The following is a 26,162-nucleotide window of genomic DNA, read 5'->3' as shown; positions in this document are numbered from 1 at the left end:
CACACACTCAATAAATTCGTTACTGAAATTCCTCAATGATTGGTTTCCTTATACCACTTCATTTTGAGTACCTACTTGTTGAGGTTTTATCCTAGACTAGGGGTCAGCAAACTACAGTCCACCTGTTTTTGTAAATCAAGTTTTACTGAAACACAGCCACACTCACATTTATGTGTTGGTCATGGCCGCTTTCTCACTGCAACAGCAGAGCTGAGCAGTCGTGACAGAGACTGCATGGTCCACAAAGCCTAAAACATTTACTGTCTGGCCCTTTACAGGAAAAGTTTGCTGACACCTATTCTAGAAGAAAACAGAGGAGAATATCTTCATGACCAGAAGGTGACAGTTTTTTCTTTCATAAATAAAATGACAGCCATAAAACAAAATTTAAACACCCAATAAGTTGGAACTCATGATATTAATAATATCTGTTTATCAGACAAGGAAATATTGCAGGGGTGTGTAAACAACAAACTACAGGTCAAATCCAGCTCACCACTGGTTATCGTAAATAAAATTTTATTGGAATACAGCCATTCATTTATGTATTTGTTGTCTATAGCTGTTTTTGTACTACACCAGTAGAGTGAGTACTTTTGACAGAGACAGCATGGCATTAAAGCCTAAAAATTTACTACTTGGCCCTTTAAGAAAAAATTTCTTTAGACATTAGGAAATTGAAAAGGTAAATTATTTAATAGGACTAGAGAAAGCAACAAATGCAAAGATTTTCTTTAAACAAACTTGTTATTTTGGTAGTCACAACTCTAAACTTTAAAATACAGCATTCCACATTGCCTCTCCTCTACCGAGAAATGGGTTGACAGGACCTATGTATAGCACAGGGAACTATATTAAATATCTTGTAATAACCTATAATGAAAAAGAATATGAAAAAGATTATATGTGTGTGTGTGTGTGTATAAAACTGAATCACTTTGCTGTATACCTGAAACTAAAATAAATTATAAATCATATTATACTTCAATAAAAATTAATTTTTAAAAAAGAAATGGGTTGATAAAGACTAAACATTCTTGTAAGAAGCATGAATCTAGATGTAGGATCTTTTTTGTTTTTAAGGGAAGAATACATATTATGACCAAGTCTGCCATCTTCTACAAAATACAGTAACTTTCAGTTAAAAAAACTTCAGTGCCTCACATCCCTAAGATAGGAACTATTAATAACACTATTTATCATGTTGAGTATGAAATGAGTGTCACACAATCCTTGCCCTAGGCTGCAGCATTATATCTGACATTCTCCTTTAATTACACCTAGAAAGGAAAAATTCATGTGCATCTAAGACTTTATAATTGCCTCTCTGGCAAATAGTTAACCACCACATCTCAGTTACTACAGTCAGCACCCACCAAACCTTATGAAAATGGTTTTAAAGGTTAAGCTCCCTGTTTCTTGATCTGAGTAATATTTATACAGATGTGTTCAGTTTATAAATATTAAGTGAGCTGATCACTTATAACACAGGCAATTTTCTGTACGTATACTTCAATAAATATTTTTAAAAAGAAAAAGAAGTGGTCCTCCTTCCCCTTTGCCATGCTGAGCAAGAAACTCTCTAGTCACCATCATGAAAACTACTCAAGTATATTATAATTATTTGACAAACATTTATGAAGAGTTCCTATTCATTCACTCACTCAGAAATAAGTATTTATTAAGCAGTGGATAAAACAGACAAAAAGGTCTATTCTTACGAAGTTTACAATACTAAATACTTGGGTTTTAAAAGGCTCAGCCCCTGCCTGGAAGAAACCCTAAGTATATATATCCAAAAGAAGTGTAAGCAGGGCCTTGAACAGGCACTTGCATGCCAATGTTCATTGCACCATCACTCATGTTAGCTGAAAGGCAGAAACAACCCAAGAGTTCATCAACAGATGAATGGATAAACAAAATGTGGTATATACATACAATGGAATATTATTCAGCCATAAAAATGAGATTCCGATACATGCTATAACATGGATGAACCTTGAAGGCATGCTAAGTGAAAGTAGCCAGACACAAAAGGACAAATACTGGATGATTCCACTTACACGAGGTACCTAGAATAGGCAAATTCATAGATACAGAAAGTAGATTAGAAGTTCCCAGGTGCTAGCGGGGAAGAAGGAATGGGGAGTTATTGCTTAGTGGGTAGAGAGTTTCTGTTTAGGGTAATTAAAAAGTTTTGAAAACAAATAGTAGTGATGGTTGTACAATACTGAATGCAATTAATGACAATGAATTGTATGCTGAAAATAGTTAAAATGGTAAATTTTCTGTTATGGAAAAAATATAACAGGTTAAAAAAATGAAGTACTGATACATGTACAACATGATGAATCTTAAAAACATTATGCTGAGTAAAAAAAGTCAGTCAAAAAAGACCCCATAGTGTATGATTCCATTTATGTGAAATGTCCAGAATAAGCAAATCTCTAAAGACAGAAAACAGATTAGGAGTTGCTTAGGAACCCCTAAATGGGAAAATGGGAGGTGATAGCTAAAGGGTATGAGGTTTCTGAGGTGATGAAAATGTTCTAAAATTGACTCTGCTTCATGGTTGCACAAATCTGTGAACATAATAAAAAACTGTGGATTATATACTTTAAGTGAGTACAGTATGTGAGTTCCATCTCAACAAATCTATTTATAAAACATAACCAGAGAAAAGAAATGACAGATTACAATTAGACTAATTCAATGACAATGGAAAGGAGGTGCCAGTGGAATAATATTGTCAATGTCCTGAGAGAATTTAACTGTCATCCTAGAGTTCCACACACAGCAGAACCAATTTTTAAGAACAAGGGAATAGTAAAGACATTTTCAGGGAAAGACAAAGTTTACCATCAAGATTCTACTGAAAGAATATACTGAAGGATAATACTTTTAGGCAGAGGAAAATGATCTTGATTGAAGGTCTGAGATGCAAAAACAAATGATGAGCTAAGACACTGGCAAATATGTGGGCATATCTAAATAAACATCAACTATGAAGATAAGAGTAATGTCTACTGTATGTGTATGAGGAGGAAGATGGAGAAGAATGAGCCAGAACTAAAACCAGATAATAGCATATAATCTGGGAGGGGTGCAGTCAGTATTAAAGATTTCTAAGGTCCTTGTATCATTCAAGATGAAGGTAAAGATATTGGTTACCTTTAGACTTTAAGAAAAAACCTTAAAAATTAAATCAGAAAATTTTAGTTATTAATTCATTAAAAAAAAAACCCATTACATGATAAATGATATATTTTGTGAAAAATAACTATACTTTCCAAACAAAAGAAAAACAGTAAGAAGAATGACATTACTTTACATTTTACACTATATATGCATGTTAAAATAGGTACAATAACACCTAAAACAACACACACAAAATGTGTAATTTCCAACCAAGGATGGGTGAAAACCACAATCAATCCAAAATAAGAGGCATAAGAGAAGGAATCAGAAAAATGCAGATCATTTAGAAAGTTCAAAATAAGACATCTGCATTTACTTCTACTGCATCAACAATCACTACAAAGGTAAATAAACTAATTTTCCAGGTAAAAGCAAAAAATCATCAAACAGGATTTTAAAATAAAATCTAGTCATATGCTATTTAAAACAGGCATCTAAGACATGAGGGCAAAAGAAGATTTTTTAAAAAAACCAAAAGATGCAAATATACCAAGCAATATACTGCTAGCCAAAAGAAAGCCAGAGCTAGCAATGTTAATATCAAACAAAATGACTGAAACGAAAAGCATTTCTAACAAAGGGTTTTACTCCATGATAAAGGTTTGACTCAGCAGGACAATATGAAAACTGTAATTGTGCAAACATACAGCCAAAATCGATAGAACTTTAAGGAAAAACTGACAAATCTGCCTTCATAGTGGGAGATTTTCAATGTACCTCACTCAGTAATTGATAAATGGGCAGTGACAACAACAACAAATCCATAAGGGTACAGAAAATTTCAATTCCAATAACCTTCATGCCCTCACTCTACTTCAACAACTCACTCCACTGTCACCCTGAATCTTGTCATCACATTGAAGCATCCCCTCCTGAAATCGTAAACTCCAATGCTACAACTTCCTATCATTCCAGTTTTTAATCCCAATACATGTCTAGTTATGTAGTTGGAAAAGAAAGGAGTATCTTAATAGACTTTTCAGAAAATTGTGGATACTGGTCTTTGATACTTCACCAAAACTTGATACGTGGTAGTTTCTTAAGGGTTAGCTGCAATGTGGAATCTGAAATCTTATCAATGAACTCTTTGTACTCTGTTCCATTAAAATTCATTGATGTATCTTGCACTTTGAATGACTCTTTTACTCATGCATAATTTGATAGTTATCATACTTGGCCATTTGGAAATTAGTTGTACTGAGCCTCCAAACACTGACACATTTCATTACATAGTATCTAAAAATCACATTCATTAATATTGCTACCATTCTCATCAGGAAAGACATTAAGTAGTGGGCAGCTGTCAAGTTCACAGGGGCAGATACACATTTTCACTCAAAAGCTCAAATTTTATCACTGGCAACAAATAGCATCAGTTGTTTTCTTTGAAATGAATGGCTTGCTTTGTTCATTTTCAAGAAAACATCTGCCAAATACCCAAGTCTGAATCACTGTAGTTTATGTCAGTCATTCTTTGAAGTAAAAATGGTATTCCACGAAAAAAGCAGCTAGTTTAGCTCGCAACTCAATCACACAAGTGCTTTTCCTCAGGACAACTAATGTACTTTAGTAGGCATGAAGGGATTTATTTGTACTTCCCATTTCATCAAACAGAATATTCAAGACATATCTCAAAGGTTGAAGTTTAATAAAATTGGTGAATTAATTTTTACTGCTTCACTTGGGACATTATTAACTGAAGTTCGCATTGTCATTTTTTACTGCAGTGAAGAATACAACAACCACTAGTACAGTATGGCCCCACTGCCCTGATTTGTGCAAAGGCGCCAACGGTTTTATCTACCATCAGTGCAAATGTCAACACAATATAAATAACTGATAATATCTTGATATTGCTATAAAAATCATTTCAACCTCTCAGATCTCCTGAAAGGTTCTCAGGGAGCCTCAAGGGGTCCACAAAGCATATTTGAGAATTGCTAGTCTAGGATATCACCATATTATACCTGGATTAGCATGTTAGTCTCCTAACTAGTCTTCCTGACCCTAGCTTACATCTTAATTCATAATGTTTGGCACTACTAGATACAACTCCCAACAGTGTTGCTTTCAACATGTTCTGCCCAAAATTTTTCAGTGATTTCCCCACTGGATAAAAGTTCAAATTCCTTAGCAATCACATGTAAAGACCACGACAGTTTTTGTTCACCCAACTTTTTCAGCCTTACTACCTACCACTGCCTGACACCAATTTGCAGTTAAGTCAGTCTGATATATTTAAGGTCTCTTGAAATACAATTTATGCATTTCACAACTGTGCTTGAAATATTCCTGTCATATCAAGCATCAAATCGCAAATCCTATTCAACCTTTAAGGCCCAGTTCAATGGCCACATACTTTATGATGCTTTTTCTAATCACTCTGGTTTATAGTGCTCTCTTCCTTCCTGGAAATATCACAGCAATTATTATCCTTACATTATCATATACTGTCTTTGATAATTTAACTTATGCAGTTATTTAACTTTATGTGTTTCCCCCGACTGAATTATAAACCCCCTGGAATATGGAAACTCTCTGCTAAACTTTGAATCTTCCACATTGCCCAGTACAATGCAATGAACATAGTTAATTTTTAAAAATGAAATCAATGAATTCCCTTCTCAAAGGCAAGAGGAACTCAGTTAGATGAATGGTCCACATGGTCTATGAACTACTGATGGTCCTTGAAAGTCTTCCAGGTGGACAGTAGATTGATTTCTTAGAGTTATTAATGTTTTCAATGGGAATAATTATGCTATTTAATCAAAATCAGTCCATTGGCATCTCACGAAAAGTAATCCTCTCCTTCTCATTAATTCTGATGAGGTTTTTGCAACGTTAATCAAGAAAATGTATAATAAGTGACCCAAAGGACCCTGTTGAAGTGGTTTAAAAGGGAAAAGATGGCAATCATTGCTCTAGATCAGCCAAGAGACTTCAATGTGGACTCAAATCTATCTGTAACATTTTACTTCCTTAAAAAAAGGTATAAAGCAAATGTGGTAAAAAAATTTTTGTTAATCTGAGAGACAGGTGCAGGGGTGTTTGTTACGTTATTCTTTACACTTCTCTATATGTTTCATATAAATGTTCCATTTATATGGTAAGGAAAGTTGTGTGGCACTCTGAAGCGCATATGGTGCATAGATATACAAGTATGTACCATTTGATTGATTCATGATGCTGTCCAATTTTTACTCACCAGTGCATCATCTTGCAATGAAGCAAAAAAGAAGCCATAGAGCAAGTTAATTTGCTCCTTGTGATCAATGAAGTCAAACATTGCAACCAGCCAACGATAAAAAAGTACCTATTGAGAGACAAAATGCTTATCTTTAGAGAAATATAGCAGCACAGAAGAGCTTAATTCCCCCATCAGAGCTGTTTTAGAAGCCTCTAGCACAAAGTAGGATAATAGATTTTATTTCTCAGTAAAAATTTCTATTTGAACAGAGTCCTTGCATCAAGCTATATTGTTCCAAAACTACAGGCTTTGCACAAAAGGCCACTGCCATTACTCTCTAAGTGGTGCTTCCTTGCCAGCCCTTAAGTGGTTTTGAAAGACTTATCATCAAAGTGTTTAAAAAGATTACCTTGGTGCTACCAGAACACTTGCCGACACAAAGCCAGGAGACCGCCTTAACCACAGAATCTTCTGATATTAGAGTTGCTGGAATCATACACTTGAATATCCGAGTGTTTACAGCACTCCCTAGAAAGCAGACAAACTCTAAATTAAACTACATTTTAGTACCTTGATCATTCCCTTACTATATTATTCACTCTCGGTCCCAAAAATTTGACTTCACACTGAAGGCAATAAAGTAATATTTGATCTCTCTTATCATCATTGTAAAACATAGTTTGAAACAAAAATGTACCTTTAACTTCTAATATAAACTATAAAGCAAATTATTTGGCACTAATATTTTTTATTTAACAAGGGAGGATGAGTACAGGATTTCTTCCTAGGATAATGAAAATGTTTAGAAATTAGATAGTTGGTAATGGTTGCACAATTCTATGAATATGCTAAAAAAAATACCCTGAATTGTATACTTCAAAAAGGTGAATTTTATAGTATGTAAATTACACCTCAAAAAAGGCTTATTACTCCTAGGAAAATTTCAAGGACTTTTTTTTTAATGGCAGAATAGATTCTGATTTATTTAAAGTTACTGACAGACATCCTGCATGAGCTGCCTACATTTAAGAATAAATAGATATATTGGTATTCCCCATCCCCCTAAAAAAGTGCAAAGTATAGCAGAATGAAATAGCTATCCTTGCAAATGGCTAGTAGTAATATTATTCTCTACTGGTCCAATCTTTCTATCATATTCTCTGGCTTCCATGGTATTCTCCCATCTGTTAATAGAAGTGATGTTGCAAGTAGCTTTGTGTATACCCTGTATCAATTTCTGCTTATTAAGGTTTCAAGAATTTTATATACATATATATATACACACACACACACACATATATACAATCAATTTCTTTTTGTATTTAAACATTGTTTTATTTGCCTTATACTGTGGTGATCATAACCATTCACTGAAAAAACACTGTTCTCAACCTCTCATGCAAGGAGAAGCCTCAAAAACATCTTGGATACATGTCTTTAACCACTGTTTTATATGTATTACAGCATGGTCATCACATCCATTCACTAAAACACTGTTCTCAAATTCCCCCACAAGTAGCATTTTAGAAACATCTTATACAGGTCTTTAAACACTGTCTTACACACATTACAGCATGGTGATCACATCCATTTACTGAAACAACACTATTCGTAACTTCACCTGCAAATAGCATTCTCATAAACATCTTATACATGTCTCTTCTTTTCCTAAAGGTATAGGCCTCTTGTTTTTGGTTTTTTTTCCTTGGTGACAAGAATCTATTTTACTTGTAAAGATATGTGATAACTAGCCATTTTCAGCACATGCACATAGAAACTTTGGTTCATAAGGTAGTCTGAATACAAGAAAGGCCTATTTTATAATCTTAGCAGATTGGTTTTATGAAGAGAATAGGAAAAACATACAGTTTTTTAACTGCAACTAATTCCAATCAACAATCTAATTCAAAGTCTGAAAGTCAAAACTAATAGCAAACTGATGAAAAATGTGTCCCCTTGACATACCAAATCTGCCGCTGAGTGCCACATTTAACAGAATGTCAATTCCTTCTGGAGCTAACCCATTCTTCCATGCCACATTTTCCACAGTTTTGAAGTGTCTTTCCAAGGTTTTATCTTTCCTCTGTGCAGTTTTAATGGGACCTAGGAAAAGGAACAATATGAAATAGTGAGACCTTGAAAATTCTTTCACTCCTCAGCCTCAACAGTTACAACTTGGGATACTCCAAAGCAATAGTTTTATGTAAAAAGAGGTCTTCCTAAAAACTCTTCAAAGCCTTTAAAACTCAAGAATTTTTCACCACAATAGCACCTTCGGTGAGGAAAACTGAATCATGCTCTGGCATCTCTGCTCTGAACAAACTAAAATCACTAAACTTAGACTATAAGCTGTTTCGATAACTAGGGCAGTGGTTCCCTGCACATTGGAATCACCTAGGGAGCCTGTAAAAATATCCCGACACCCAGGATGCATCCCATACCAATACAATCAGAAAGTCTAAGACTGGATGCCAGGTACTAGTGGTTTTTAAAGATTCTCAAGTAATCCCAATGTGCAGAAGTTGGGAAACCACTCTGCCAGGACCATGCTTTGCTGTTGTATCCTTAGTACCTAGCATACTGATATGTAGTTACGTGCTCAATAAATGTCCATTAAATAAACAAAATCATGAAAGAGCAAAAATATGCTTTCCTTTAAAAATCCTTCAGGAAAAAAGTGTAAAATATTTTTACAGGAACAGGAGTTAGAGAAGGAAAACAATCCATCTTACCTTTCTCAAAGTATCGCACTGCAATCTGCAGAGCATCTTCAACTTGATTATCACCATGTTCAAAATCTTCCACCACACTGTTTTTTCTGTGTTTCGATATGCTCTTTGAGTCATTCAGGTCCTCTCTTACTTTCCAGGCCGAGAGTCTAGTCTGATAACTATTACTACCTTGTGAAGTCCTCCTTTGTACCTGAGAGTTCTTAACTTTCCTTTCAGGCGCCATTACTGCACACGTTCTACACAGAAGCAAGCGTCGAGTTACCATCAACCAGTCAAACCATCCCTTTTTACTCCACAAAGACAGGGATCACATCTGCCTGTAGTCCCCATATTTAGTACAGAGCCCCTAGCATACAAGTACACAATAAAAAAAACTGACAGCAATCCAGGCAACAAAATCCATAGGTTAACTTTCTCAGAAAGCCCTTGACCTAAATAGGAACAGAGAGAAACAACCCTCCAAGGTAACATTCATCAACTGAACTGGCTTTCTTGTTGGGGTCGGAGTCGGGGCACAGGGACAGAAAGAGTACAGGCAACATAACAAGTTCTCTTAAAATGGCTATATCACATAAGTGAGTCCAAAATTAATTCATCTCATGAACTCAATGTTACTTTCTCCACTTACTCCTATTTTTCTCCACCCTGCCTTGATTGTGCTTTTAATCTTTTATGCTGCCTGCCTTGTCAGTGCTAAGTTAAAACCACACAGTTCAAAAGACACACTGGTTGCCAACCTAAGGATTCTCAGAACAGAAACATCCCCAGCTAAATCACTTGTTCAATAAATAAATATTGAGCAGCATCCATATGCCAAGCACAGTTCTACTTACCAGGGATAAAATAATAAAACAGTCAAGGTCTCTGCTCGAATGAAACTTACGGGGGGTGCGGTGGAGAGGAACATGAAAGTCAATAAATTAGTAAATAACTAATACTGAACATAATATACAGTGATGTGATAGAAAAGGGATGGGGGTGAGAAGCTACTTTGGAGTAAGTGTTCAGAAAAAAACCTCTCTGATGTGACCTTTAAGCTGAGATTTCAATGACAACAAGAAACCAAGCATGTTAAGAGCTGGCGGAAGAGTATTTCATGGAGAGGAAAGATCAAGACATGCTAAGACCTTAAAGCAAGAGCTCTGTATATTAAAGAAACAGCAACAACACCAGCAAGATGTGAGGAGGCGTAGTGGCATGAAAGAGGTAGAGAGCAGTGGGAGATTAAGTCAGAAAGGCAGCCAAGGACTACCATACTGGGAGCCAGAGGAGTTTGGATTTTAAATGTCACGGGCAACTACGGGGGAAGGGAGGAGTGTTAGAGAGGGGAGTGATACCATCCGAATTATGTTTTAAGACGGTTTTAGCTGTAGCGCGGAGAATAGAATCTTAGGAGTCCAAGAGTGGAAACAGACAACAGGGTCTTGTAGAAGCCCAGAAAAGATATAACTGTAGTCTGAATTCAGCCTAAGATGTAAATGATGGGAGAGGTAAAAAATAACTGTAACTGTATTCGTGAAATGTTTTGGAGGTAGACTGGGCAAGGTCATAATAAAAGAACTGGATGTAGGGAAAAGGAAAGAGAGGAAACCAGAATGGCTTCTCAGTTTTTTACTTCAAACGGGAAAGCTAAGAGAATGATCGTAATTGACACTCAATCCCACCTCGCTAAAACAGGTGCGGCCACAGCAGGAGAGCAATATGTATGTCTAACCCACTGGGTGGTTCCAGGTTCCGAGTTGTTTCCTTGGGGCCTAAAAAAGTAGGGCAGGCGAGCATCTTCTGACCCTTTCCGGTTGAACCGTCCCATCGCTCCCCAAGAAACCTCCTTTCACAGTCTCCCCCAGCAGTCACCGAACTTGGCCGCGACGAGTGACCGACCCACTGGGCAGATTCCTGGTCTGAGGGGAAACCCTACACCTTCCAGGATAGTCTTGCTCAGAAGTCAGGAGATTCCCTTCGGTCTCGGGGCCCCCATTTTACGCAGTGTTTAAAAGTATCTCACCTAAAACACTCCTCGGTCCCAAAGCCTCCAAAGTCCAAACATCACCTCCAGGATTCAAACGAGCGGGCCCCGCCCCGCGCATGCGCTTCTGCGGCAACGCAGACGGCGGCGGGGCGGAGCGGCGCGCTCTGCTAAAGCCTGATTGGTTGGGTCACAACTCAATGGCGCGAGGCGGGTGCGCGCGCGCCGACGGTGACGCAAACCCTATGCCGCAGAGCCGCCGGCCCCACCCGCCCCGGCCGGGTGACGCGCGGCGAGGGTGCCGTTGCTGTTGAAACCAGCTGATTGGCTGACGTCCCCACTGTTCTAATAATGTTCGCATTAGTCACTGTGCGTAAAACTGAACAATTAGCGACGCTATTCTTGAATTTAACAAGATCAATTACAATGATCCTTTTGCTCAGATTGTCCCCAAATGTCGCGACACTGAATCTGTACGGAAATATGAAACTGAAAAGTTCAATAAAGTCGGCTTCTCCCATGTTGGGCGAGAGTTAAGTTAAAGGTCTGAGACCTCTTGAAGCTGTCGCTACGAGGTGGGAGGAAAGGACGGCTGAATCTTCCCTCTTTACCGAGGATGGGCACGTACACCTTCCAGGTGTTGTTGGAAACGTGTGTCCGGAGCCAGATGTGACGTAGCTGGCCAGTCAGCACGTAGATTCCTAACTTTGAGGAATCTATGGACCTTAAAGAAACTGGCTAAAACAGCAACAAGGGCTCAGTCTGAGATTTGAACTTAGTCACTAGTTTGATCTCTTACTAGAGTAAGAACTGGAGAGGAAAGATAAAAATTTAAGGACTCTCACTGATTTTTTGAGGTTAAAGCATACCCATAAACTGTAGGCAAAACTTTGCAATCTTGGGGAGAGATGAAGAATCAGACTAAGTTAACGTATTTGGGAAAGACTGTAGCAGAAATGATTATTTACCACATCCCACATGGTTTTCAAAGTACTTTCAAGAACTCTTATTTAATCATGCATGAGAACTGAGTGTTCAATATTTTCTATGAGAGCTGCTCTTCCTTATTTAGTAAAACTGAAAATTTCTCGAGTCATTTTTTCGTAGTTTTAATCCTTTCATAGGCTCAAATGTAAATTGGAAAGTATTTTAAGCTTTCAATCCCCTTCTTTTTTGTAAATGAATTGGGGCCCTGAGTGCTAAAATTAACTTGCTTAATGTGACAAGTCCGTGGTGCTGGAATTTGTACCATTTTGTGGATACATATACAGTGAGAGACGCTGGGTCATCTTTATTTAATATACCTGCAATTTTTTCTGAAATCACTCTTCCACCTTCCCCTGGCATCACCTAAGGAAGCAGAACTCCTCAAGCCTGGAAACTGTATTGAGATCCTAATTCTGTGACTTTCTGTCTTAACGTGCTGACATCTCAGAAGTGTCCAGGAACTTAGATTGGAAAGTTGGTAACCTTATTAGTATATTAAGGTATTATACTTCCCCTTCTCTTTCTTCTCCTCCCTTATCCACTCAAAAATAAAGCAGTCTGACTCCCATGATAGGACCCTTTCTTTCCAGATTTTCATTATTTGTCCAGACCATTTCCTCCAAACTTCAAAAATTTTTATTTTGAAAGAATGAGAGAAATAAGACAGAGAGGTATCAATTAACAAGAACAATGACATTGAAGAAAACACAATAGTTTGTACTCCCCACACACACAACACCCCCACCCCTTTCCCCATCCCTGGCACAATAGTATTAAAACCATCAAAGCACATCTAACAAGGAGAAGCAGCAGTATGTAATGAAGAAAGCAAAGTTTCATACTGCTCAGTCCAACCAACCCGTATCAAATGTCCTTCCCCCAGCTAAACTCCACCTGCTGGAATGATAAAGAGGTGTTGAGGAGGCAACCTTGGGGGTAACTTGGATCTCAGCTTACACTAGCAAAGCTCAGTGAATATTCAATAGGAATAGTGAATCTGTTTGGCAAGGAAACACTGGATACAGCTCCTTTCTCAAATTTCAGATGATTTAAGAGAATGGCTCGAGTTTGAGATTCACAGACTTCTAACAGGACTAATCCCTGCTCCCTCAACTGCAACAGTGGAGCAGCTGCCAAATCCTGGTTAGCTGCTGAGAAGAGTAGAAGTGAGGCAGCTTTTGGCTTAAGAAAATCCCAAAAAGATATCTGGTAACAAGTTTACTGTTTCAGTTTCCAACTGGGAGTAAAGGAGCTTAGTAGGTTGGGCTCAGAGAAAATCAAGGTGAAACTTCCAATTTTATCACTTGAAGAATTAGATTACCTATTGACTGCATATTTCCCTTATTTTAATTAAACTCAATATGGAGTATGTAACATTTAAACAACTGTTAAAAGTAGAGGCTAATTAATTCTCCATATAATTCAATGTCTCAAATTGAAAGAACTTTTTTCCTAAAGTGGTAGGTTTAAGTTTTCAGCTTAATCTAGTGAGGGATTCCCCCATCCCATGGGAACACATAGTTTGATTTATACCAGAAGTAGGATTCTCTTTATAGGAGGTATATTTTATTCTTCCTTCACTAGAATCAGTCTATAAAAGGAAGGATACCTATACAAGATTAGTTCAAGATTAGAGCCTTCTCCTTCGCACATACGTGCGTGCACACACACACACACACACACACAGTAAATAACATTTTCCCACACATAATCTCACAGTCACATGCTTGCTGGAGTCCATCTCACAAAGACACTTCAATAATTAGCCATATACAGGTACATGCAGCAAGATGTGAGAGTTGACCCAGAGTGATTAAAGGTGGTGCACATATGTCTATGTGGGGAGGTCACTTTAGGGTATAGGTGTACACAAGCCAATTGGGCTATTAACTTGCAGATTATATTTGTCCCTTTCCCCCAAGATAAAGAAATCAAATGAAAAACACACTGACATCTTCCTGGGTGTCATGGAGGCAACTGCCTGGAAGGTCCACTTTTTGCACTTCCGCTTTCCTATGACAACTTCATTTTGCCCTGGGGGGCCTTTTCATATAAGGAGGGCTGCTCCTCAGGATTCCCCGCATTACCAGTGTTCCCAGCATTCCCTGGAGGCGAGGATTTCTTCTCAGAGGACCGGTCTTCAGGCTTTCGGGCAATCAGCAAGCGGCAGGTGAGCAGGATTCCGAACACCAGGGCATGGGCGTAGCGTTTGAGAGGATCACCAACTAGCTGGTGGAAGAAGAGCACAGCCAACACCAGCAAGAGGAGGAAGAAGTTGGCCACATCTTTGGGACGCCCAGGCACAAGGGTCATGACAATGCCACAGGCCACCTCAAGAGCACCAATGCTTTTGCGGAGGAGAATGGAATTGATCCCCATTTTCTTCAGCAGAGGGAGGGCTCGGACATAGCTCTTGTAAGCACGTTTCTAGAGTGGAATACCATAAGGAAATCATTGCATTAACCATGATTTTAACATTAGAAAACACAAGCGAGGTCCTTCTTCCCCACCATTCCCTTTCCACATCAGCCAAGGGTGTCCTATTTTTCTCCCATGTCCTCTAAATAAAAGCCTTGTAATTAAGAAAAAAAGCAAATTTAGCAATCTGCTGAGATCCCTGTGATTTAAACCTTAGCGATGGCACCAAAGGTAAGAGAATTTAGCTTTGCAGTTTAATTTTTTTCTGATAATAAATCATAAACATTAAGAATTTAAAAGAAAATTTATTGGACCCATAAAAACTGGTACGGATTAGCCACATCCACATTTTCTAGTGCCTACCTTGTCCGAACCCAGGTGCATATGAATCCCAACAAAAATGAAACAAGGTGGTAAAGCCTGACTAATTTGGACTTCTCTAATTTAGAATTTGTAATATTTTATAATAATTCAAAAATGAGCTAAGCTTGAGTTTATATTTGTGGAATCTGTAAAAATAAAAAAGTATGTGCAAAGCAAATAGAAAAATTGAAATGTACGCAAATATTAGCCCCTTGTATAGCTTTAAAATACAGTAAGGCAAAACTCATTCTCATGGTCATTGAGATAAATCCCTAGGCTTTGACAAAACACTACTTTGATTAGCCTGGTTCAAGTTCATTAATTTTAATTCAATAAACTTTCATTGAACACTTATTATGGAATTTGTGATGGAGATATAGAGATGAATAAGACGGGGTCAAGAAGCTCTTGATCTAGTGGGGCGGAACAGATGCATAAACAATATTATAAAGCAGCGTGGCTGGTGGTATATAATAGGATACTGTACAAGGTCTAATTGTAGCCCAAAGGCAGATATCACAGAACAGAGGAGGGAGGCACTGGATCTACTACAAACTAATAGAATTATACTGACCTTAGAGTAATAGATAATCATATTTTTCACTATTCGGATTGGCCCAATCCTCATTTTGTATTAAATTGATGAGATTTTTATCAAGTGTCTTACTCGGTTTGCCCAGTACTTTGTTTTCATTAATTATCCATTAATTCATTCAATACTTATGAAGTGTCTCCTTCTGCTAGGCATTATACTAGGTACTCTGGATACAAATATCAATCATTCAAAGGCCCTGCTTCCTGAAGCTTGAGTTTATAAGAAGAAAAGTTATGGAAATACATTAAGTACAGTAAAGTGTTATGGGCACTGTGTTAAATTATGTAGTAGGTACAGTGGAGGCATACCCGACTGGTCAAATCTCCTCAGATGGGGACTAAGGAAAGTGAGAGTGGACTCTTAAAAGAAGAGCAGGTGCTTGCAAGATCAATAAGGGAAGGGTACTGCAGGCAGAGGAAGCTGGATAAGGAGAGGCCGTGAAGGGCAAAATAGACTGGTGTATTTCAAACACTGCCCTGGTTCAGCACAGGTTGGGGAGGGGAGAGATGTGAGACAGAGGAGATAGATATGAATCAGATCATGGCATGTTGTGTTGTGGAGCTGGACTTTATCCTATAAGCCAGCGGAGCAACATAAATTGCTTTTAAGGGAGGTTCTCTCCGGAAATAGTATGGAGGATGGATTGGGAGAGGTATGCCTGGAAACAAGGAGACCACGTGAGAGACCTGGACTAGAGTAATGACAGTAAGGATAGAGGGACAGGGACAGAGTCAAGGACACTTTGAATGCAAAATCAACAGAATTTGATGTCTTATTGGATATGGACACTGAGGGAAAGGGAGACGTCAAGAATGCATCCGGAGGAAGGGGGGAGGGGAGGGAAGGAATGAGGAACTCAATTTGGGTTGAAGTATCTATAAGACATCTAAGTGGAGATGTCTGGTAGGCAGCTCAGTAATAGAAATCTGGGGTAAAGATACAGACTGGATAGTTATCAGTATGCACAGGTAGAATGTATACAGTGAGAAAAATTGTGTGACAGAGATTTAAAAAATGGCAGGAGGAAGAGAGTCAGAAAAATAGAAGCAAGTGCAGTCAGAAAAGTAGGAGGAAAACCAGGAGAGAGGGCATCATGAGGGCAAAGAATTTTAAGAGTCAAAAACACCAGATGCAAGACAAGTATTATAGGAATCAGGCAGGAAGCCAACTTGACCTCTCAGGAGCATCTGGCGCTTAGAATGGTGTTCACACACTCTAGGTTTAGAACAAATGTTAAGTCATTTCTCCAGTGAATGCACCTTTATTTCATGGACTAATTATCATGAGTGGGACAAGATAATCCTCTATGAGGACTGTTACACAAGGCTGTTGGTTTAGTGAAAAAAGCATGAGTTTGGATTCAAAGAGACTTGGCTTCAAATCCCCTCTCTGTCACTTTCTATTTGGATGTCCACGGACAAATTATTTGCCCACTCTGAGCCTCATTTTCCTGAGCAGGGCTGGGACTAAGGTGAGGTGAGTAAGGCTATCTCCCCTGAGTGCAAAATTTAAGAAGGCACCAAACCATTCATTGATTAAGGTAAGTAATATCCACAACAAACAAAATATCACAACTTTAAATAGAGCCAGGGTCCGACTCTGCACTTGCACGACCCTGCCTCACACCTCTTCCTAATCCTGGCCCTGTCACAGCCTGTCTTTATTTAAAATTTCACCTCTAATCCCTGCCCTGTTCCTGAGCAAATAAGGAAATACAAAGCATTAGTCGTTCTTCCTCCCTCTTTCCATTTTAGGTTAAATCAGGGATTTTCAGAGAAAAATTAGGAGAGAAGTTGTCCAGTAGGCAGAGTAAAACACTGGGCTGAACTGAGCAAGACCCACGTGGAGCAGAGCTGATCTGAGGGTTAGGGCATCTGGGGGTTTCCCCTCACTATTAACATAGATGCTACCTGTCCACTCTCTCTCTCTGCACTCTGGTGATGGTAGCAGGGGGACATTAGGGAAAGAAATCTAGACCCAAGGGGTTTCCTTAACACTTTTAAGTTAGGATCATTTCTAATTAGCAACACAAAGCACCCTAAGAGGCAGTTCCTATATCCTAAGTGTAACCTTCCTATATAATGAACACAGGAGGCAGGATGAGTTTCTTACAGTCGCCTCAGGGCTAAGACTTCGAGATGCTGGCTGAGAGGTTCTGAAAACATTACTTTTTTAGCACGGGCTAACCACCTATCATTCAAGAATAGACTCTTATCTATATTATGGTGGAATCTGTTGGCCAAATTCCAGGTCTTTAAATCAAGTTCCTACGACTTCAGTGATCATTTTTCTCTTCGTTTGGTGTAACTCCATACAACTTTTTCAGTTGTTCATCTAACCTCTTAAACTGCAGCTGTGAATATTTTTATGCAGCTGTTGCCTCTTTCTTTCCTTCTTTTCTCAAGAGGAAACTGCATGTGGATACGCCATTTCATCAAACCTTCAGCTCAAAGCGGAGTAGGTACAGATAGCATCTATTCTCCAGGACTCCAGACAGGGAATGTTTAATTTGTTAGAGATGGGACTAAGCTTAGATGGGGTCTTGACATTATAGGAAACCCTTCATTTCTCCTCCTGTGGAGTAGAATGGAGACATCAAAGTATCCTACTATTGCCAGCCCCATCAATGCTTGGTCTGGGCCGCCTCAATTCTAACAATAGATGGGTCACATGTCTTGAATCTATAGTAATTAGATCTCTAAAGACTTTAATTGTTCTGACAGTAAGAATAAAGAGAGTTGACCTAGTCACCCTCCCAAAAGGCCCTCAAAGTCACTTTGTTAGGCCTGTTTCCTTTTCATTGCCATGACCCAGACCCTGTAACCATAGTATCCTTATAGGGGAAGGAAGCAGGAGAAAGAAGGGTTTAGTCAAATTTTCAAATCCCTTTAATCAAAGGCTGTTATCTAGCAATATCCTTGGGCTAAGCTAAATTCCAACTTTAGTTTTGCCCCTAAATTGCTTGAAGAAAATTATTAAGTATCTTATTACCTCAGTTTCCGCTTTTGTAAATTAAATGAGCATTTTGGAGATTTATTCAAAGAATCATAGCATCATAGCATCAATCAAGGGCCCTGCACACATATTTTATCATTAATGAGCCACACAATTAGAAATCCATATGTTTACCAGCCACAGTAACTATTTTAATGATAATAGCAATGAATCAAGCAGGTCCATTCTTATGCTATGAGAAATGATTCAGACATGAGTCAAAAGCATATGGAGACTTTCTTTAGTCATACATTTTTTTCTTTTTATCATTTACTCTTCACAACACCCCAAGGTCCATGATCTCATATGAATTACATTAAACTTGAACAGCTCACAACTGTCTAATTATATTCATCTTCTATTACAATTAATAATTGATCCAAGCCAGCTAATAGGACAAAATGGGAACAGAGGGCAAGTGGTGTGATCCACTTTAGTTCACTTATGCCAATTAGGTAAAATAAAAAATAATTTGGCTAATATACTGTATAATTCCATTTATATAAAGTTCAAAAACAGGCAAAACTAACCTATATTGTTGGAAGTCAGGATTTACCTTTAGGGAGGTATTAATGAGAAGGGGCCATGCGGGATGTTTCTAGGGTGCTGATCACATTCTGTTTTTTGATATGGGTGCTGGTTACATAGGAGGATTCTGAAAATTCCTGGAGCTACACACTTAGGTGCACATGTAAGTATGTATATTATACTTTAATTCAATTTACAGGGGGGAAAAAAACTATACTAAAGCAGAAGAGGGCACTGACAAAAATACATTTTGGCTAAAAATCTCAGCCTGGTTATTATCTTAGACCATAAAGGCTACACCAGTGCTGCAAAAGTTACTGACTCAAGTATGATTTTCCTGAATCTCTGTAGGGAAAAAAAAAGCCACATGTGAATCATAAATCATTTCTTAAATGCAATAAAAAGCCATCACATGTTTAATTGCCAAAAATCCATGTGAATGAAAAACACTTTTTAAGCAGTTCTACTTTCCACTGTCATATAATGCCCACCTAAAAAGGAAGCTGGCAAGCCTAGTCCTACTAACCAACCTGGATCCCTCCCAGATTGCATCTAAGGGCAGAAGTGTCTGACTTCCAATGTCAGTCAAAAGTCACTCTGAAACAAGCGCAGCTGTTGGCCATTGAGGGGCTACAATCTCCCTGGCATAAATTCCAATGTAGTTTAGCTTGGGATGGCTTGCTGTGTGAATAAAGCAAAATCACTTCACATCTCAGGGTCAGTTGCGCTTCTGAGGGAATAAACGTACTGTACCACCTCAGATAGCAGTCTAAGTCTAATGCTGTCTTATTATCTAGTTGGAAAGTAATTAATGGAAGTGATTGGAAGCATAAAAGATCACCTATGGACCTTAAATAAACTACACCAACCTATCTGTAGTATTTCCCCAGAGTTACACAACTGTGAGGGCATTTAACTATAGATAAGCAAATCATTCAAATCAACAAACCTTCCTTGTGAGGGGATACAAAACAAAGAAGCAGCAGAGACTTGCCCTGTCTTCCTCAGGGCCAAAATCCCTTGGCTTCGATGTGACCGGATTTTTTGGTGTTTTCTTGCTATTCCATCTGTGGCCCTTTGTGCTTACAGGATGGAACCAGTACTACAAAGAGCTGAATACCAAATTTAGAGCAAGTCAACCATTCGCATGTGAAACTGCCTAGTAGCATTTGTAAGTGTTGTCTCCCAATTTCAAGTGAATTCATGAAGGCATTTAGTCAAGGGAGTGGTCAGTCATGTTGAATTCACGTGGGATTTAGAGTACTCTATAATGACACTTGCTAAATCGGGAGGAGGTATGGGGTGACACATACCAAATGAGCTATTCAAGAGAGGCATCTGGAAATTCTGCATGGGATCCACTATGCATTACCCAGCAGCAACTGTGGAGTTTTCTCTATTAGCTGACTGCATAAAGGTCTGTTCACCAGGGCACAAGAAAATAGAATCTTGCTCTTCTAAATACCTGATTTCAATCCCTTAAACTGGCCATTCAAATGAGTCAGGAAATCACTGCATAAAATAGAATCAATTATCATCACCACCCCGACCCAGAGCATTTCTTAAACACCTACCATATTCAAACACTGAACTAGATGGTTCCATATGTAATCTCAGTTAACAGTTACAACAACCTTCTGAGGTAGGTGTTATTATCCTCATTTTCCAGATTAGCAAACTGAGACACTAAGATCATCAGGACTTGAACCCAAACCTACATAATTCAAAGCCTGTACTCTTTCCACTAACCTTTCCTGGCTTTCCCAGTAGAGACAGGAAAGAAGTTCATAGTCATTTATCTGTTTGGTTTTTAGCAGCGATTCTCCATGGAGGGGATAACACCTAAGCATAACACTCATGGCTTTAGAACAAGAAAAAAATAGTTGACAGAAAAGCAAAAAAAAAAAAAAAAAAAAAAGAATCTAAATTTGAAAAATTGGCTTCAAAGTAAAACTAAACCCCAAAATATAGGATTGGGGCAGTTGAACTGGTACAAAAAAGAAGAAAGAATGTGCCAGATATTTTCATGAATCAGTTATAAGTCCCGACACCCAAAAAAGCAGCTATACCTATTAGTGACTCCTCTATACTGGGGATTTTGAGTCATGGCCTTGGTTTCTAATCTCTGCTCCAATAGCAGCTTATCCTAGGATCTTGGATAAGTCACTAAACTTGCTCTGTTTCACTTTATCGATCAGTAAAATAAGAATAACTTTAAAAAAATGAATCTACCTCACAGAGATGCTTTAAAAAATAATCATAAACAAGAGCAACAACAACACCTTGAGATTTTATACCAAAAGCCACTGCAGTCAATACATGACTAACTCCATCAATGCAGAGGAATCATTCCTCAATGGAAAACACAAAATCCCAGGTGATCATCCCAGTTGATCCATGGTTGGGGTCCTGAGGGGCTTCAACCCCCTTCTAAGAGGCAAGAAATAGCTTCTGAACTGTACAATCAAAAGCCAACCAGAGAAATCTGAAGGGTGGTGACCAGCCAAGACAATGCTACAATGACTCAGTCATTCACTCAGTCATTCAACAAATATAAACTGAGCACCTTCTTTGTACTAGAGCTGAATTGTCCCCACTACCTATGGGTTCAAGAATCAAGCTGGGCCGGCCCAGGCACTATGCAGTGGGCCCTATGCCAGACAGCCATCTCTAGCCTGGGGCCCAATGCTCAACGCAGGAGGGGGACCCTGGAAAAGCGCAGTCTGAAAAATCCTCCTCAAGCTTCATACTACTGTGAAGTTTACCTCCCAGCTAGATGCGATAGTTCTTCCATTCCCTCCAGATGCCCCTGAGCACAGAAGCACAGAACTGTGAGTACACACACACACACACACACACACACGCACAATGGTTGTGTACTGCCGTATTGGATTATACCTATTTAAATATGTTCCTTAGTATGATATGGAATGGTCATATTTGTTTTTTTTCTGCCTTTCATTAGACTGTAATAGACAGCTCCACTCCCTGGGAAGAAACCTACTGTAAACCCATTTGTGGCTGGTCCTCCTCGTGCGCTCCTGCCAAGCTGATAGGAAGCTTCCCGGTGACTCCATCTTAGTTGGATTGCCTGCAGAACCTAACACTGTACTTAGGGTGCAGCTTGGGCAGCCTCTAAAGCAGCTGAGCAGGGTCTGGGAGACAGGGAGTATGCTGAAGAAGGGTACTATGTCCCTAAGGAAAGGAAAAGCTTAAATATACCTAAGGGGCACACACAGAAACATATGAATGTATGTATATATGAAAAGGAAAGAAAAGCAAGAGCATATGCATTTATTTATAATGTAACACCAAACTACTACTGCCAAGACAAAAATATAGTGACATTTCCCCTCCACCCTGTCCCTCTGCTTGTGGTGGCTTCTGCTACCTCACCTCCCCTCCCCTTCCCAATGCAGGCTGCCTTGGATCCTCATTTTGACCTGATTTCAATTCCATCTGGTCAAACACGCTGGGAGGAGGGAAAGGGAGAAGGAGACACACATTAGGATTTGCCACTGGGGCTATAGACCTTGGCCCTTGAGTCCTGGCCACCCTCCCTGACCCCAGAGTGATCCTGTGGTGAGGGAGACAGGGAAAACACCAGCTCCAACCCTGAGACAGAAGCCAGAGCTGCTTGCAAACATTTCTGAGCATCTACAATTTGCAAGACTCCATCCATTTGCAGCTCACGTTGAGGGGCTCTGGAAGGCTCCGCGGTGGGCTCCAGGAGAGCTATTTATTCCTGTCAACTGTTAATAAGTGGGGCTCTTCCTCCTCGCCTCAGCCCTAATGGGGAGTCCCCCTTGCCTTTTTTCTCTCTCCCTCCCGTTCCTCCCCTAAGCTCCTTTCCCTCTTGACCTTGAGAGCCCAGTAATGGGCTCCCTCCCATCACTGGCAGTCTGGCAAAGGCAGTGAGAAGCAGGTTCTCTTCAGCTCGGGCGGGGAAATGAAGAGGCAAAGTGACAGGGAGAGAGAGATGAGAGACCGAAAGTGCTGGAAACATCCCCTGCCATCTCCTCATACTCCACAGCACAGGAACAAGTCCTCTTCACGCCCAGCTGGGGAGAGCAGCCCAGCCCCCAGGTTGCGGAGGAGATGTTTTGGCCAGTCACCTTCAGGTGATTCTAACTCTGCAGAGGGGAAAACCTGCAGAGGGCCTGGCCCTGGGCAGCCACAGGAGGCCAGGAGGAGATTACGGACTATTTGGCAGGAGAGAAAAAGCAGACTGCAGATTTTGCAGACTAGCCCACAAACAAAACAAAATAAAACAAAACATCCAGCTCTCCCTTGAGAGAAGAAGCAGGCTGTCAGTGACCTTTATTTGGACCAAGACTGCTTTGTCTCACGGCTACAGACACACGCCCAGCGGGCTAGGGGAAGACCATCAGCTCTCCGCCTGGGATGAGGAATACCTTTCCCGCCCCTAAAAACTGCTTGTTTTAGTAGCCCATTCTCCCTCAGCTCTTTCCTGCTTCCCTTTTGTTCTTCCCAAAGATAAATAAACTCTCCAGCTTGCTAAACTCTTAGCTCTAAGGGAAGGAATCGGACTCGCAGACTGGTTGCCCGGACTTTGGGTGTGCTGGAAGGAGGGAAGGGCTCCTGCCGGTGACAGGTGTTACGCAGGTTTCAGCCTTCTGGTTTACTTGGGGTTGGGGGGTGGGGGGGTACTCGTTGGGCAACCCCTCCCCCAACTGGCATTCGGTGGCACCAGAACAGTTGCTCCCGGCAGAGCCCACAAATGAAATCAGCTCTTGTCCAGCTGCTCCTTCCGAGCTGCAAAGTTGTTGGGGTGGGGTAGGGGTAGGGGTTAAGGGGCTGGGACCATGGACCGGGAAGGAAAGAAGGGGAGAGGTATTCGCAACCCCTCGGGGGTGCGCTCCTCATCACCCGTCTGCTTCACTTACCATCTCACTGTAGGCATCCTTGCTGAGCCTGGGGGTTAACTTGATAGTCCCCATGAAAACAAAGAAGAGTCCCAGGGCCACTGAGAGGGCCACGACAGTTACGGTTCTAGGGGATGCCATGGGATCACCAAGGCAGGTCCCGACTAATCCTGCTTTGCGCACCCTGTCTAAGGCGCAGGCACTTAGGACAGAGAGAGCTAGAGAGACGCTGCGGAGGCAGCAGGCAGCTAGAATGACAAAGGGAGAGGAGGGAGCTCGAGGGAAAAATTGAGAGATCGAGATTCAACCTCTCTCACTACAACAATCGCTGGGTCCTAATGCCCCACGTCTGCTCCTCCCTGGCCAAAAGCACTGTCTCGAAATTAAACGAAGTCCTAAACTGAGGTGGAAACTTGAAGTCTTAAACGGGGGAAAAGGCAGATTGCGCTTCGAGTTCAGTCCCTGGGCTGCCTCTGCAATGAGGAATTAAGGAAGACCTTTCTACCACTTCCCACCAGGATCATTTTTTAATCTCTATAATCATTTAATTATTCACTCTTTTTTTCAGCCTCTCTCCTTCTCTCCCCTTTGCCTTTCCTTCAGTCAAAACATTAGTCCTTGGAGTTGCTGGTTTCTACAGTTGGTAACGGCTCAGGAGAAATCTGCAAAGTTGTCAGGCTTGATTGCTGCCAAAGAAGGCTTTATCTGTCTCTCACTCAAAACCTTTCATGTCCTCCATTGCCCAGTGGTTAACTCCAGAGTCTTAAATTTGGCATTTAAGGCCCTCCACATTTTGACCTCTGCCACTCTTTGGAGGTTTATCTTCCAATAACTTTCATCTACTCATTGTCCCATACAACCTGAGATTGCCTACCTCCCTAAATTCCTTTTTCCTACTCTGTCACTATTCATTAGCATTCAGCCATTTCTTCAATGTCACCTCCCCCACAAAGCCTTCCCTGATCCATTCCCAGCTGGATATGATTTCTTCCTCCTCTGATTTCCTGTGATAATAACCAACATTCATTGACCCTTAACTGAGTGCAAGACACTGTCCTTTACTTGTATTAACTAATTTCATCTTTACAATAACACTTTGAGCTAGATATGAGCTGCCATTTTATGGATGGGACGTTGAGACACAAGGAAGTTAAGTAACTTGCCCAAGAAAATATGCTAGCAGGTGGAGAGACAGAATTCAAACCTGGGTAGTCATTTCCAGAACCCAGGTTCTTAACCGCTGCTCTACTGCCTCTTCTTATCATGTTTTGCATCATAAGTATGGCACTTACATGATACTGCTAAGCACTGGAATTACACACGCAGGTGCACACACATACACACACACACCTTTTTGAGAGGGAGTGTTTATTAAGGGAGAGAGAACAGTCTGGAGTCAGACCCAGAAGGTCTAGGGTTTAAATCCCAGCTCTGCCACTAACTCTGTGAACTTGGAAAAGTCACTTATCTGAGCCTCCATTTCCGCAATTATAAAATGTGAATGAAAAGTCTGCCTCAAAGGTTTGTTGTAAGAATTCCATGTGAGTAAATTGCCCAGTACAGTGTCTAACATATAATGATACCTCAATGGATGTAGTTCTCTTCTTGCTGCTTCTGACTTCTGAATCCACTCTGCAATTAATTTAGATTATAAGCATTTAAAAGGTAGGAACAACTTCCATATATCCCCCACAGTACCTAGAAAAACACCTGTTGTCCACCAGATCTTAATATATCTTTGTTGGGAAAAATTTGATGAATTTAAATGCAAATATCCTGGAGAGTGGTAACACTTTTAGATTTAGCAATTATTTATATCTTATGGTGGAAGCACTTCAGACTCTCTTCTGATTATGATTCAACTTATAAATTACTGAGTGACTACAATGTGCATACATGAGAATTAGGCACTGCAGGAATATACAGATGAGGCATAGACCCTGCTCCCAGTGGGCTTGTTGCATAGTAGAGAGCAGAGTTTGTCAGAGAGGAGACAATTTCTTCAGACCTAAAAGAATAAATCAAAATGAAATGTTTGTCTATATAATTTGTTTTCCAAATGTCCTACATTGAATATAGCAGTAAAATGAGTACTTAGGGAAGCCCATTCATGTAGTTAAGCAACTGATCAAAAAATATATATACTATTTTCCTTTCAAATTACATGGTTATGGGAATAACACTATTAATTATAAATATGTATTAAATACTAAATAATAAATAATATAAGGAAAAAATAACTCATGATCCCAATGTGCAGTGATAAACATTGTTAATATTTTGATGGGTCAATATTTTAATTGACCTT

The 26,162-nt window shown here is 39.8% G+C and overlaps 2 protein-coding genes across 3 annotated transcripts in view; both read right to left on the bottom strand.

The window, feature by feature from the left end:
* Positions 1-11,193, bottom strand: part of CENPI (centromere protein I) — a 34,518-nt gene extending 23,325 nt beyond the window's left edge. Inside the window, exons 1-6 of one of the 2 annotated variants that reach the window (XM_032475066.1) lie at positions 11,123-11,185; positions 10,782-10,871; positions 9,118-9,353; positions 8,351-8,488; positions 6,795-6,913; positions 6,404-6,511 (exon numbers count right to left, since the gene is read on the bottom strand). In XM_032475066.1, coding sequence (XP_032330957.1) covers positions 6,404-6,511; positions 6,795-6,913; positions 8,351-8,488; positions 9,118-9,340 — 588 coding nt within the window. In that variant the 5' untranslated portion in view covers positions 9,341-9,353; positions 10,782-10,871; positions 11,123-11,185. Of the gene's footprint in view, positions 1-6,403; positions 6,512-6,794; positions 6,914-8,350; positions 8,489-9,117; positions 9,354-10,781; positions 10,872-11,122 lie in introns of both variants that reach the window. The other variant, XM_006191930.3, reaches the window with a different exon arrangement.
* A 1,490-nt stretch (positions 11,194-12,683) lies between these two features.
* TMEM35A (transmembrane protein 35A) lies at positions 12,684-24,106 on the bottom strand. Its single transcript, XM_006191929.3, has 2 exons — positions 23,876-24,106; positions 12,684-14,497 (listed from the first exon to the last, which is right to left on the bottom strand). Exons 1-2 carry the CDS (start codon positions 23,993-23,995, stop codon positions 14,084-14,086), a joined length of 534 nt encoding a protein of 177 aa, XP_006191991.1. The 5' UTR covers positions 23,996-24,106; the 3' UTR covers positions 12,684-14,083.
* Positions 24,107-26,162: the final 2,056 nt, after the last annotated feature.

The sequence above is a fragment of the Camelus ferus genome, chromosome X, assembly GCF_009834535.1.
Source record: "Camelus ferus isolate YT-003-E chromosome X, BCGSAC_Cfer_1.0, whole genome shotgun sequence".
Taxonomy (NCBI): Eukaryota; Metazoa; Chordata; class Mammalia; order Artiodactyla; family Camelidae; genus Camelus; species Camelus ferus.
This window is presented reverse-complemented; position numbering and strand designations above follow the sequence as displayed.